Raw genomic sequence first — 14,297 nt, 5'->3', positions numbered from 1 at the left:
TGCAAACTGATTTGGTAGGCTTTTTGGTACCTTAAAATATTCTCAAGTGGCAACGCTGATCAATACAACACAACATATTGCGCGGTAACGAAACTGTTTTTCGTATCGATACTAAAGTGTGTTGCGTGCATAATTCCTGTGAGGTCGCCCACGCGCCGTTGAAAGCTACTGGTGGACCCTAAAACAGCCAGGTAACGAACATCTTTACTTTGAGTCCTTCCGAATGCGGTCCGCATCGTTCCTTGTTTTGTGCGAAAAACTAAGGCCACATCTTCAATCATCTGAAATAAGTGTAACAGCTCCTTTGCCAACAGAAGTGCAGGTTGCAATTTGTTTATACAAATTAGCTTCTTGCTCTGAATATAGAGTTGTTGGAGACGTATTTGGGGTTCATAAGAGTACAGTCCACAAGTATTTTCATATTGTCGTAGAAGCCATACTACGGCTGCAACTCGATTTTATAAAATTTCCACAATTGGACGAAGCGGTAATGATAGCAAGAGGATTCCAAAAAATATGTAAAATTCCAAATATAATCGGAGCGATTGACGGTATGTTGTATGTTTAATTGTTATAAATATGCAAATATAACTATTATGTGTACTCATGTAAACATACTATAGAATAGTTTTCAACACAAGTCAAGCAAATAGTTGCGAAAAAGCAATGGTTAATAAAAGAAACCCCCAACTTTTACATCGTAGGTACACATATTCTNTAAACATACTATAGAATAGTTTTCAACACAAGTCAAGCAAATAGTTGCGACAAAGCAATGGTTAATAAAAGAAACCCCCAACTTTTACATCGTAGGTACACATATTCCAGTTTTACCACCCAGTGCAGGCTATTTAGACTACGTAAACAGAAAGGGTTGGCCATCTAAGGTGATGCAAGCTGTTGTGGATCATAAATACATGTAAGGTTAACGGTTTTAACAAAGGATCCAAATAACTTTCCGTTTTTCCAGGTTCCGGGATATTAGTGTCAAACTTCCTGGAAGTGCACATGACTGNCAGTTTTACCACCCAGTGCAGGCTATTTAGACTACGTAAACAGAAAGGGTTGGCCATCTAAGGTGATGCAAGCTGTTGTGGATCATAAATACATGTAAGGTTAACGGTTTTAACAAAGGATTCAAATAACTTTCCGCTTTTCCAGGTTCCGGGATATTAGTGTCAAACTTCCTGGAAGTGCACCTGACGCGACTGTCCGGTCTTTTCAGAAACTCCGCACAACTAATTCCTCAATACTCCACCACAATTGAAGGCATAGAAATTCCGCTCATGTTAGTTGGAGACCCCACATATGCACTACTACCATGGTTTTATACCTTTTACTGGAAATTTAAGCCCTGAGGAGGAATCTTTTAATTGTAATTTAAGTTCAGGACGCATTGTTGTAGAAGGCTTAAGGGTAGATGGAGGTGCTTATCGAAACGCATTGATGTTGATCCCAGTTTTGTACCTTCGGTTGTGTGCAATTTTGCACAACTTCGCTGAACAACAAAAAGAAATTTTCTTGGATTCCTGGGCTCAAAATGTTGAAAATGATGTCGAATTTCAGCAGCCGCGTGATCAATATTCATTCGAAATAATTTCTGAGGGCAATATTGACCCAAAATGTGTGCGAAACAATTTGATGAACTATTTAGCAAGAACATATCCCTTGAGAAAACCACATATTTAATACAGAACTCTAGACATTTATTTAGCCGTTAAAAACTTTACGGTATACGACAATACGACACTTACGACACCTTGTGAACCACCTAATTGTTTTGGTTATAGATTGAACTATGAATACTCTCATACAAAATTAACGAAAAGGATTTACCAAAAAAAACATTGTTTGTATTGTTAAAATCACTGTACACGGACACATACATATGCACATGTACATGTTTTATATTTTGGTAATGCCATATGTATGTGTCCGTGTACAGTGATTTTGACAATGAACTGAAATAAACGAATTTAAACAAGCTCCAATGCTTGAATAATATAGTTAAAGAAATAAAAAGATACCAAGTTCATAGCTTTCTAAGTGTCTGATTGTGCATACTTCGCACAACTTCGCATAAACTTCAAACTGTAATTTCGTATGTACTTTGAATGTGTTGCATTACCCAGAAATTAGCAGAACTTTTAAAAACTTAGCGGTCTGCTGAGTTTAAATTTTGCTGAGCATTTTCTTAAGTTACATTTTTATTGCACTGGCACAAATGGTTGTGCGAAGTTATGCGAAGTATGCATAATCAGACCTTAAGAAACGGGTAATTATTCCACATCCCGATTGTTGTTTTTAGGTTTAAAGGGGCTGAAGAAAAACGTTGAGGGTTGTGATGGGTTTGTGCTCTGCGATGGGTGACAGTAAACTGACATAATAGGCTGCGGTGTTTTCGTTGCCTCTAAAAAGGCGCTCAACATTTTGTTGGTTTCTTCACGATCTTTTTCCATGATTTTTTGGGTCTCTTCGCGGTTCTTTTTGAGAATCTCCTCTTGATTATACAAAAACGTCTCATCTTGGGTCTTCATATAATCCAATAAGTCGTTTTGTGAGGTTTTCCAAAAATTTTCAACCGCCTTTTGGTAGCTAAGTTTTTCTAAAACAAAAGTCAAACAAATGTCAAGCAATAATGTGCACATAAACTGTCTTCTACATGCCTTTACATACTTGTACGCTTAAAAGTCCGACCGAAAGGTTTGGTGGCTCCGTCTTCCAAGACATTTGGTGCTACATTCTCACCACCTTGCATTTCTGGTTGCGTGTCTTCATCAGATAAAAATTCTGCCAACGAAGTGTCTAAGCCAGTTGATGTCTTGCCGGACGATGTCCGAGAATTTCGTCCAACAAAGTGAAATGCTCACTCGTTTGACGCTTAGCACCACTTTTATTGTTATTTCGTTTAACTTTGTAGTAGTCCAATTTTAATGCTTTAAATTTGGTTCGAATTTGCGTTGACCTTTTTTGAATGCCTTTTGCTGCCATTTCTGTGGCCACATCCTCAAAAATGCTTTTGTTTCGTTTTGCTTTACTATCCATAAGTTTGAGAATGTGGTTTTCTCTTATGATAGACAACATTTGCTGCACTTCCCTGTCACTCCAAATATCCCTCTTTTTGATAATAGACATCGGAAATGTTTTTTATTAATTAAACTTCTAACGACTTTGTCAGAATTTTTTGAGTTGCAAATTAACTTAAAGGCTCAAGCTCGATTCAGTAGCACATATGTATGTAATTCGAAAAATCAGAGCAAAACAAAATTTCCGTAGTAGAGTTGGATTTTTAATTTACGAATCAAACATTGTAAGTTTTACATGAACAATAATGAAAAAATAATAAGGAAAAATCTTTGAGAAACCTTTCATGGAAACTTTATCTGAGTTGTGTAAAATCACTTAGATGTATGAATATTATGTTACATATTTAGGTAAATATTCATAGGTATATATCTACCTAATTATGTAACATAAAATTCATACATCTAAGTGATTTCACACAACTCAGATAAAGTTTCCATGAGAGGTTTCTCCAAGCTTTTTCCTTATTAAGGTGAATGCCCCTCGTGCGTTTTTTCATGATTGTTCATGTAAAACTTACAATGTTTGATGCGTAAATTAAAAATCCAACTCTACTACGGAAATAATATATAGGTATAAAATAAAACGTAAATATGAGACCTTTTGTAAAATGATATTGGAACAAGTCTAGAATACCAACCGTTTAGCTATAAGAAAACCAAAAATGCGGATCGATATAACTTTTTACTCTGATTTCAACCATACCAATATTATTTGGCGCGAACAAAGCAAATAAAAGAGTATAAGGTTAAACTTTTCTATTTTGTTATATTTTTAATATCTCGGAAACTACTCAACCGATTTGAAAAGGGTTTATATCAATTTAAACGACGTAAATACTATAATTTAATGCGACGTACATACTATAACCATTTTTGAAACAAATTTTAAATAATCGTCATTTAAAAAAATGTACACATATACAATTGCGACTTTACCACTATTATTAAATACCTATTAGGGCAATTCATCTAAACACGTAAATGCGTCGTAACCATGTAAAGCTCGTAAGCTTCCTTAATTTTGTATGGAAAATAGTTTATTTACGAGATTTACGTGGTTACGATGAACTTACGCGTTCAATGGATAACCATATAATATTATATATTATTAAATAGTATTAAAAAAAGATTATTAAATAGTGGGTTACCGTCAGTTAAAAGAGGGAGCAGGTATTCAGACAAGCAGAATAGAGGAGTAAATTTTAATAACGTTAAAAAACGGAGTGGATCTACTCCAACCGCAGGGAAGTCCGAATACTGCTACCAGCTGTTTCTAAATAGTGAAGTTCACAAACTAGTGTTGCCAGGAGCCTCACAATAAGCACTATTTTTTTCAAAAGTTATCTTCGATTCGTCATTCAAGCTTTAATGTATAAAAATGAAATGAAATTACAAAAAAAATCAACAACACTGAGGGAAATAATGCATAATGCATAATGCATAGTAAAAATGAATACTTTATATTTGATTATCGTTTAAAAATGTTCGTATTTAAAAATAATATTTTCATACAAAAATGTATTACGCACGTATTTGACTGTTCACATCTGAGTATGTATATATAAGTGTACATACGCATCCCCAGCATGCAGAGCGGTGACAACACACACATACATACATAGTACATGCCCTGAAGGAAAGATTGATCCAATTGCTCGAAAAATATAGTTGTTGGTATAGCAGTTTTGTATCTAGACCAAAGATAGTCCTAAAATTTAAGTGTAATGTAAAACAGGTGAATTGTACTAAAAGTGGTCCGAATGTAATGCATAAGGTATGAGTTTTGATCTAGAATTGGTTACAATGTCATGCAGTAGCGGACAAGGGGTACAATTAACGATTTACTGATATATAGGCACTTAGTCACCGAGTTTTCATGTGCGGCGTTGGCATGCAGAGAGAGTATCCGCTCAGAAAATCTGAGAACCCCGGTTCGAATCGCAGCTGGCCCAAGTTTTATTTTATTTTTTTTATCTAAAATTGGTTACAATGTAATGCAGAAGCGGGCAATTGGTCGGAGCCTAGGACATTCAATGTTAAATGTAAATAGAATTTTACATGTGCTTGTACCAAACTTTGGACTACTTACAATCACCTGCAGTCTAGTTTGTGGTTGCTTTAAGTCTATTTCAATATCCTACAGGGTGTTTATCCGTACAAATCGCGTGCTGTGGGGTTGATGGAAATTCAACATTTGAAAGCACATTTACATATATGTATGGCTGTAGCTGAGTGCGTAAAGATGCTTGCCAGAATTTGTTGATATCCAGAGAGGGTCAGGCTTCGAATTCCACTGCAGGTAAAATGCAAATTAAATATATATTTTTTTGGTTCTTATCTTGATTATTCGCTTAACGGATGCTTTTTCAGACCGAACGCGGTCATTTTAATATGCGCGTAATTGAATTGATTATTTACCAATATACAGTACTTTCGTTGACGTTTATAGTAAGATCAATTACGTTTCTATTTGATTTTAATATTTTTTCCCCTCAGTGTAATGTCATTACGCATTACATGACATTTGATACGATGACCGGTGGCATTTAGCGTAATAATGAAATTATCGAAACAGAACATACCGTGATTTGATAATAACTACCGTATATATATTATAACGTATCTCAAAGTAAATAAACTGTGTACAATATATGCGTAATATAAATTAGAGTAAGCATATGAAATGTTTCCTTATAGTATTTACGTTATATATGTACTGTACAATATCAAAAAATAAAAAGTAATTTTTAGCACCTGGCTCCACTATGTAATGATAGAAACAGCTGTTTTCTTTTACTGAAGCGAATTAAACTAGACAAGAAGTGTTTGTGCACTTTTTCAAACCGCTTTCTTGTTTTCACAACGCTTTGAAAAGTCGTTTCGAGAGAATACGATAAATTTTTCGAATGCGCATTAAAACTCTGTTTATAAATGTGGTTTCAAATAAAACGCATGCGTTGAAACCGTTTTCAAGCAACGTATAAACGGGGTAACAAGTGCTTGTAGTACCGAATCGTTACTCACATAATAATCTCGTTACTCGCATGTTCCGTATATCAATCAATACAACACAACATATTAGTGATATTCATCTAAACCGATAACTTTATCAAGCAGATAATCTTACAAGTTTACGCACTCTGTTACATGAACGACCCACACTATCTTTTCGTTTACACATGCGACAATAGTCGTGTTTTCTTTGGTTATAGAGCTCAGTATCACTAACTTTATACTACTAGTACGAGGATAAAGAAATTTTAAAAACTAACTCACTAAATTTGAAAAAATTATATTTACGAGATAATATCTGTTTAAATAAATATACATATAACATAAAGGCTATTTATTTGAAGAAAGTTAGAAGAAACAATGGCAGAATATCTGTTTGTGTTTGAATTCATTTGTCACGGCTACCAAACTTTGCGGCCAAATTATCAGTGAAACAAAACAAACAGAACGGATAATAATTGAACCAGATCTCTATCAGGATCATATCGTTGTTGTTGAATTTGCGTGCAAAATTTGTATGCGGATCCCGATTATTGCCCAAGAAAACATAGCTAGAGTTGCGACAGAGTTGCATTGGCTTCAGTTTATCAAGTTTATTAAGTGAAATCGCTGGAGAAATTTATCAGAAATGTGTAAACGAGTCTCCATACAAATTTTGACAGTTCATTTATAAGGTTTACACAATTATAAGTTTATATGGTTTACAATGCATTTATAAGGTTTGATGAATACCCTTATTGTGCGGTAACGAAACTGTTTTTCTTATCGATACTGAAGTGTGTTGCGTGTGTATGTACGTACATGCATGCATGATTCGTGTGAGGTACAAGCAGGGATGGAATTTCAAAATGTGCCTAATGGTTTAAAAAATTGTGCCGAAAAGAATATGAAAGTGCCACAAAATTAACACCCCTATTGCGAATGTCGACTGGCAGTAGATAAACGACTATTAAGCGATTATCGATTAGCGATGCTATTGCGAGTGTCGCTTAGTCGCTCAATTAGCGACTGTGAATACTTTTTAATCGCTCATTCTTCTATTGCTGTTTTTTAGTCGTTGGAGTTTGCGTTTATAAAATTTACATAAGAAAGTGGTATTATAATGGATAAAAAGTAAGTCAATTGAACTGGAAGTTGTAAAAAATTGTGAAATATACATATGCATGTATGTGTCTGAATTACAGATCAAAAATTATAAGCAACAAAAGGCAACTTGCGCGGTTGTTCGTACTGATTGCAGGAGAGTGAAGACATAGGCAAAGGAATTTCCGGAAAGAGTAGGGTAGGAAGCTCCGCTTCTATTGGAAAAGATACATATACAATATTTCTTGTGCATATAACTCCGGCTACGCCATCCACAGTGTTTTTGCGCAGAACCAACATCAAAAGTTTATACAAAAAAACTGCATAATTTATTAATTGACTAGTGCTCTGAAATTTGAAATCTTTATTTTAAATTAAAGTTGAATTCTTTCAATACACTTGTTATGTTGTTATGTTAAAATTTTTAAACTCGGGTCACGCGTTTGGACACAAAACCCCAACATCATTGTACAAAAAACTTAACCGTACCGTATTTCTTAAACTTCCATAAAGTTTATTAATGAGGAAAACAGCTTTTCCTGCAAATCATGTAAAGCCTAAAAACTGAAGCATCGGGAACGCAACTTCTATTCATAAAACTCACACGTGTACATACACCTTCAAAGTCCAAGGGATCCGACGAATCTCGCAATTCCCTCCTTGCTTTAGCTAACTCTACTAATCTATTAGCTTCCGCATCATCTTCCTCATCACTAAACCATATTTCAACTGTGTCCACTTTTTAAATTTTATAATAAAAGCAATTATTTTAAAAATGATGTAAATAAAACACTCAAGAAACAAATGTAAACAAACAAACAGCTGTTTACAATTCTGTCAACCATTCACAATAGTACAAATTTTTATCGATCAAGTTACACAATAGCAAAATAAAAGATGATCCTAAATTTCTTTTACAATAATTATTTCTTAATATAAAAATTATTAATTAACTCAATTATTACAGTAAATCACTTTTATGAGGGATTCTTTATAAGCGGCATACACGGTGCGTCTGAATCGCGAGTCGGTTTGGATGTGTTAAGTAAAAATAAAAATGTGTTAGTTACACCGATATGACTCTGGTATGACTCTGAATGACTCAACTGTGTGTAGTCGAAAGGCGAGTGAACACGTACACAGTTGACTCGCGAGTCAGACGCACCGTCTATGTTGCCTATTAGACATAAACATAAATTCATAGTAAAATTACACAGAATTCCAATTACGGAAGGGAAATACACCGAAGTACAGCTATTCTGACATTCTTACACTCATATGTATGTACCTATACGCGAAATAATGGCAGTAAGACATTTTGACCAGTTTCGCCTATTATTTTCATTGATTATTTTTTAATTGATTTTAAATAAAAGTCTAATTCAAAATTTAATAAACACAATAAATGTACACAAATCGGCATTTCAAACTTTGTACAAAAATTATAAAAACTCAGCAGGGTTTCGCAACAAAATACTTTGAATTCAGAATTTTTAGGGAGATTCCAAGTTTTCGATGTTATGCATTTTTTCCATATAAAGTGTGTTCGAAATTTTTTAAATGGATCAAAATGAATGACACGGTCAGAAAAAAATATCAAAAATCATCGGGATATTGCAGAAACTGGCACTTTCATTTAATAAACTATAAAACTGCGAACTTAAAATCTTTCCAAAAATTCTGAATTAAAAGCTTGTTGTAGCGAAAACTAATTTTTCGTACTGCATATTCACAACAGAATTCAGCGGTTTGCAAATAATTCTCACAGCCCTTATTTTAATTTGTAAGTGCTTTTAATTTTCACTTTTTGTAATCTTTTAATCTATAATGTGGTATGTAATTTTTTGTTATATATTGGCATGTGCAAAACAGGATGAATTGTACCAAAAGTGCCTCTGAGAATGTAAGGGCCAAAAAGGGCACTATTGTGCCTACTTTTCCATCACTGGGTAGGAGTGCTTGATTGTATCAAATTGTTCGAATCGATACAAAAATATGTTGCGTGTATACATATGTATATATGTACATATGTACGAACGAACATTTCCTTACGCTGCAAGATTCGTTTCGTTACTCACATAATAGTCTCGTTACTCGCATGTTCCGTATATGCACCATCAACGTGAATCAATACAACACAACATATTGTGCGGTAACGAAACTGTTTTTCGTATCGATACTAAAGTGTGTTGCCTGTATATGTACGTACATGCATGCATGATTCCTGTGAGGTACAAGTGCTTGATTGTATCAAATTGTTCGAATCGATAAAAAAATATGTTGAGTGTATACATATGTATATATGTATGTGCATGTATGCATATGGACGAACGAACATTTCCTTACGCTGCAAGATTTGTTGCGATGATTCTTGTGAGGTACAAGTGCTTGTATCAAAAGTAACGAGTAAAGTAACGATACGAAAGATACGGGTTTTGATTGGATTAGTAACGAATACATACGGGTATCCGAAATTTCGTTACTTTTACAGCTCTAGTTTGCAAACCCTCATGTGAATTTTCTTTTAATATGGCCAGTGAGGACGATGTTGTAAAGAATATTTTTGCTATCAAGTCAAATTCTACTGGTATAGATGGTATCAGTCTACGTTTCCTTAAGCTGATTATCCCTTACATTCTCCCGACACTTACAGAAATCTTTAATTTTGCCTTAACATCATCCTCCTTTCCAAACCTTTGGAAGATTGCAAATATTATTCCTGTTCCCAAAGGCGAGTCTTGTGACTCTCCCGAAAACTATAGGCCTATTAGCATTTTACCTGTTTTACCCAAAGTTTTTGAAAAATTTATTTCGTCCCAGATAGTTCTACATTTGCATAATCATAACTTGTTGAGTGAGGTCCAATCTGGTTTTCGGTCAAGTCACAGTTGTTCTACAGCGGTTTTGAAGGTAATGGAAGATATTCGTCCTGCTTATGATGACAAACTACTCACTATCCTGGTGCTATTAGATTTTTCTAAAGCCTTTGATACCGTAAAGCATGACATTCTTCTTGCAAAATTGAAGTACTATTTTGGTTTCAACTCTACTTCGCTTAAGTTTATGGAAGCGTATTTATCAAACAGGTACCAACAAGTGCAATGTGGAGAAACAATTTCTTGTCGCAGGAAAATTAATTCCGGTGTACCGCACGGCTCAATCCTGGGTCCTATACTCTTTAGTACATTTGTAAATGATATTGTTCACTGCTGTCAAAATGCTTATATTCACCTGTATGCCGATGATACACAGATCTACTACTCGCGACCAATTGGACTTGGGGAAGACCTTGTGTTTCGGTTAAATGAAGATCTAAGGAGAATAGAGATCTGGGCCGAAACAAACAGCCTCTGCTTAAATGCTGCCAAAACGCAGGTTATACCTATATCACCTCATTCTTTTGATCTGAGTTGTCTATCGCCTATAATTGGCGACAAACTGAGTTAAAGTGTCGATATGTTGTGACTAATCTGGGCTTTAAAATTAATTCTCGTCTGACTTGCACAGATCATATCAACCACTGTATCTCTAGAATATACTTTATTTTAAGAAACCTTTGGCATACATGTTATTGCCTACCAAATAATACAAAATTGAAGCTAGTTCAGTCACTTATCGTTCCCCATATCGCGTATTATGAAATAGTGTATGGAAATATTGATTATGAATCGAAGAATAAATAAAAGGAGCTTTAAATAATGCTGCCAGGTTTATATATTGTAAGAAAAAATTTGACCATATATCATTGTTCACTGTAAATATTCTCGGTTATAGCATCGAAAGTTACTTAAATTATCGCAATATTTTATTCTTATTCAAACTGATCAGAAACCGCAAACCACTATACCTGTACCGTAAATTAAAATTTGTTCAATCGTCTCGTACCTGTAATATTGTTGTCCCTAAATACCAAACATTAATGGCCTCAAGATTATTTTTTGTTAGTGCTATCAGAATATGGAATTCATTACCAAATTCAATTAAATGTGTAAGTTCGATTCAATGCTTCAAAACAGCAGTTGCAAATCTACTCAAAAATTAACTATCCACTTCCCATCCTCTGTCTTTTCAAGTTTTCTGTCTGTCTTCTATCCCTTAGTGTTAGTTATAATATAGCAAGAATGATATGTAGTTCATATACTTACTTATATTATTGTCTGAGCTTAATTTTAATTTTGTAATTGAAATTTTTGTTAATAGTACGCTTAAAGACTTCGAGCGCCCTGCACCTACCTGGCTATGACCATGATTACACCTTTTCACTATCACACTTAACTTTACTTACTAAGTAGTGTTTGCCACAATATGAATGGCAAAGTACAGGGCGTAAAATAATAACTGTCGCTCTGGTTTGTTTGGTAAAATAATAACTGTCGCACAGTTTTTTTGAAAAATAAAAGGGTCGTTTATAGATTTTGCGAAAAAAAGTATTTTTTTTGTTAACCTTGCAAATATTTTACTTTAATTTTATTAATCAGTTTTAAAATTTTAATCCTTATTTCCATTTGCCAGCTTTGAGAGATAAGTACATGTTTTTTTCAGGTGTATTTCTTCTTAGACTTTGTACAGAAAAAAGAAAAAAAACTGTATAGGGTTGGTCGAATAAATGGCCTCCTAGTCACCAGTTCCGAGTCTTTTCGATTGCTGAGTATGAGGCTTTATGTTGGAAAAAACACGGAGTATAAAGGAGCCAAATTGGGGAAATTAGCCTATAGTTACAAAAGATATGTAATAAAGTAACCGACGAAGACTTGCGTGCCACTTGCGCTTTTCTCTCAAAGTTTTTACCGCTGGTAAACCCAAATGAAGGTTAAAATTTAAAAACTTATTAATAAAATGTAAGTAAAATCTGTGGATAATTAACAATAAACTACTTTTTTTGCAAAATCTATAAAGGTCCCTTTTATTTTTCAAAAAAAACTGTGCAACAGTTATTATTTTACACCCTGTATATGATAAAATATTAATAGCTGGAAAAAGGAGTACAAAACTAAGAAAGGAGTACATTTCCAGATATTTTTTTTGTGAGTACAAGGAATTACGCTTACTCCAAAAAGCAGTACGTCTGGCAACCAAAGGGTGGGCAGTAGGGCGCGTCGAAAATCGAATTTATCTCAAATCCCTTGTCAATAGTGAAAATATATTGTACCATGACGTCAACAACAAGCCTGCAAAATATTAGTATTTTATTTTAATTGAGAGAGCCCGCGCATCGACCGCCAAGTGACCCACAGCACACTAGTCAAATAAGACCAATTCTTGTTAAAAATTCTGGGTTCAGTAAAAAGGGTTGGTGCATATTATTAGATAATGAATCCGTTAACGCAAACGGTAAAGTCAAATATCATTTCTCGCAGCACTTTAGCTTATCGTTAATCTCAAACTTATCTATTTTCAAGAAAATTTTAATAGTGCTCTTGATAATTGCACTGGCCTATAGTCAAAAGATGTAAAGAACAGCATTAATATTGCTGGCGTGCATTTAGATCGCTAGTTCCAAATATTCTAATCTTTTTTTAATATTAGCTATAGTTTGCGAATTTGTGCAAATTTAGGAACAATTTCGGTAGCTCTAATAGAATAGCCATTATTTTCCATCATCGTGGAAAAATTTTGATTATGCAAATGAGTATGGAAACACTGAACAGGCACAGCTTCTAGAAACACTAATTAGTTTACTAATGTTTATGCATACAATTTAAAAATTGAAAATATAGCAAAATGACAAAAAATTTTTTTTACAATTTTTTTATTTTAAAATAACTGGTTTATAATCTGAACGATTTTCATCATATTATTATCATAAATCAGTAACAGTAAGTCCCTCCTTCAATTTGTTAATTATTACGTACCGATCGTGTAACATTTACCAAAGTTATATCGAAAAACTTAAGCGGATTTCCAGTTTTTTCTAAAAAAATGTCTCTTCAATTGTATAAATAACCTTCAAATAATAGAACCGGATTACAGAAAACTGTGCCAGCGAGTGACTTTTTTCGTTCAAGCTGAATGCAAAGCAATATCGTCTAATTGGAGAGTCCTCAAAAGGATTTCCCAGGATATTTTAAAGACTATAGCTTTTACCTACAGACACTTTTTGACATAATGGAATTAACTTAAATATTTATGTATATCTAAATACTTCTTGCACGTCCCCTACTTTCATACAACGGCAAATTTAGAAACCGCGAAAAATGTGCTTCTCCGGTGACTAATGAAACCATTCCGCACTAATTTTCAATGCTGCATAAATAGACTTAAAATGGGCGTTTCTCACCCTAATTGTATTATGTTAATATATGTAAATACTTATATGCTTGAAACTACTATTAACTTGTCAAACGATTCCTAATTTTTGACAATACATTCATTCACCACCAAATCGGCGTGACCAAGTCCATGGTCATTTTAATCTTACTATCTTATCTTATCTTACTAATATTATAAATGTGAAAGTTTGTATGTTTGGATGTTTGGGAAATCATCACGAGGGAACGACTGAACGGATTTGCATGAAATTTTGTACGCAGATAGCTTATGGGCCAGATTGGTTAATAGGTTATCTTTTTAAGAGTTGCCACCTGTTAAAAAAGTTTAATTTATTTAATATGCGGGAACGATTGAATGGATTTGCATGAAAATTTTGCACACAGATAGCTTATGACCTACAGTGGGAAACAGGTTAATTTTTTGGGAGAGTTGCCACCTGTTAAAAAGTTTAATAAAATTAATACGCCGAAACGACTGAATGGATTTACATAAAATTTTGCAAGCAGATAGCTTATGACCTACAGTGGGAAACAGGTTAATTTTTTGGGAGAGTTGCCACCTGTTAAAAAGTTTAATAAAATTAATACGCCGAAACGACTGAATGGATTTACATAAAATTTTGCAAGCAGATAGCTTATGACCTACAGTGGGAAATAGGCAAATTTTTTGGAAGAGTTGCCACCTGTTAAAAAAGTTTAATTAAATTAATACGCGGAAACGACTAAACGGATTTGCATGAAATTTTGCACACAGATAGCCTATGACCTAGGTTAGAAAGAAGGCTACTTTTTTTTTACGAGTTGCCACCTGTTAGAAATTTTTAATTTAATTAATACGCGGAAATGA

General features: G+C 34.0%; 1 protein-coding gene across 1 annotated transcript; it reads right to left on the bottom strand.

Moving 5' to 3' along the window:
• Window positions 1–2,279: 2,279 nt before the first annotated feature.
• On the bottom strand, window positions 2,280–3,192 carry LOC108371836 (uncharacterized). The gene is made up of 2 exons (XM_017627443.1): window positions 2,677–3,192; window positions 2,280–2,605 (listed from the first exon to the last, which is right to left on the bottom strand). Exons 1-2 carry the CDS (start codon window positions 2,756–2,758, stop codon window positions 2,280–2,282), a joined length of 408 nt encoding a protein of 135 aa, XP_017482932.1. The 5' UTR covers window positions 2,759–3,192.
• Between the last annotated feature and the right edge of the window lie 11,105 nt (window positions 3,193–14,297).

The sequence above is a fragment of the Rhagoletis zephyria genome, unplaced genomic scaffold (genome assembly GCF_001687245.7).
Source record: "Rhagoletis zephyria isolate East Lansing unplaced genomic scaffold, Rhagoletis_zephyria_1.1 Rzeph_scaffold_05252, whole genome shotgun sequence".
In the NCBI taxonomy this organism is placed as follows: domain Eukaryota; kingdom Metazoa; phylum Arthropoda; class Insecta; order Diptera; family Tephritidae; genus Rhagoletis; species Rhagoletis zephyria.
The sequence above is the reverse complement of the archived record's forward strand: the minus strand, read 5'-3'. Positions and strand labels throughout refer to the sequence as shown.

Excerpts from the sequence above, each read along its gene's own strand:
- LOC108371836 (XM_017627443.1), bottom strand. The coding sequence starts at position 2,758 with ATGCAAGGTGGTGAGAATGTAGCACCAAATGTCTTGGAAGACGGAGCC. Across the intron at positions 2,606-2,676 it reads TCGGACTTTTAAGCGTACAA|AAAAACTTAGCTACCAAAAG; the intron begins GTATGTAAAGGC and ends CTTTTGTTTTAG.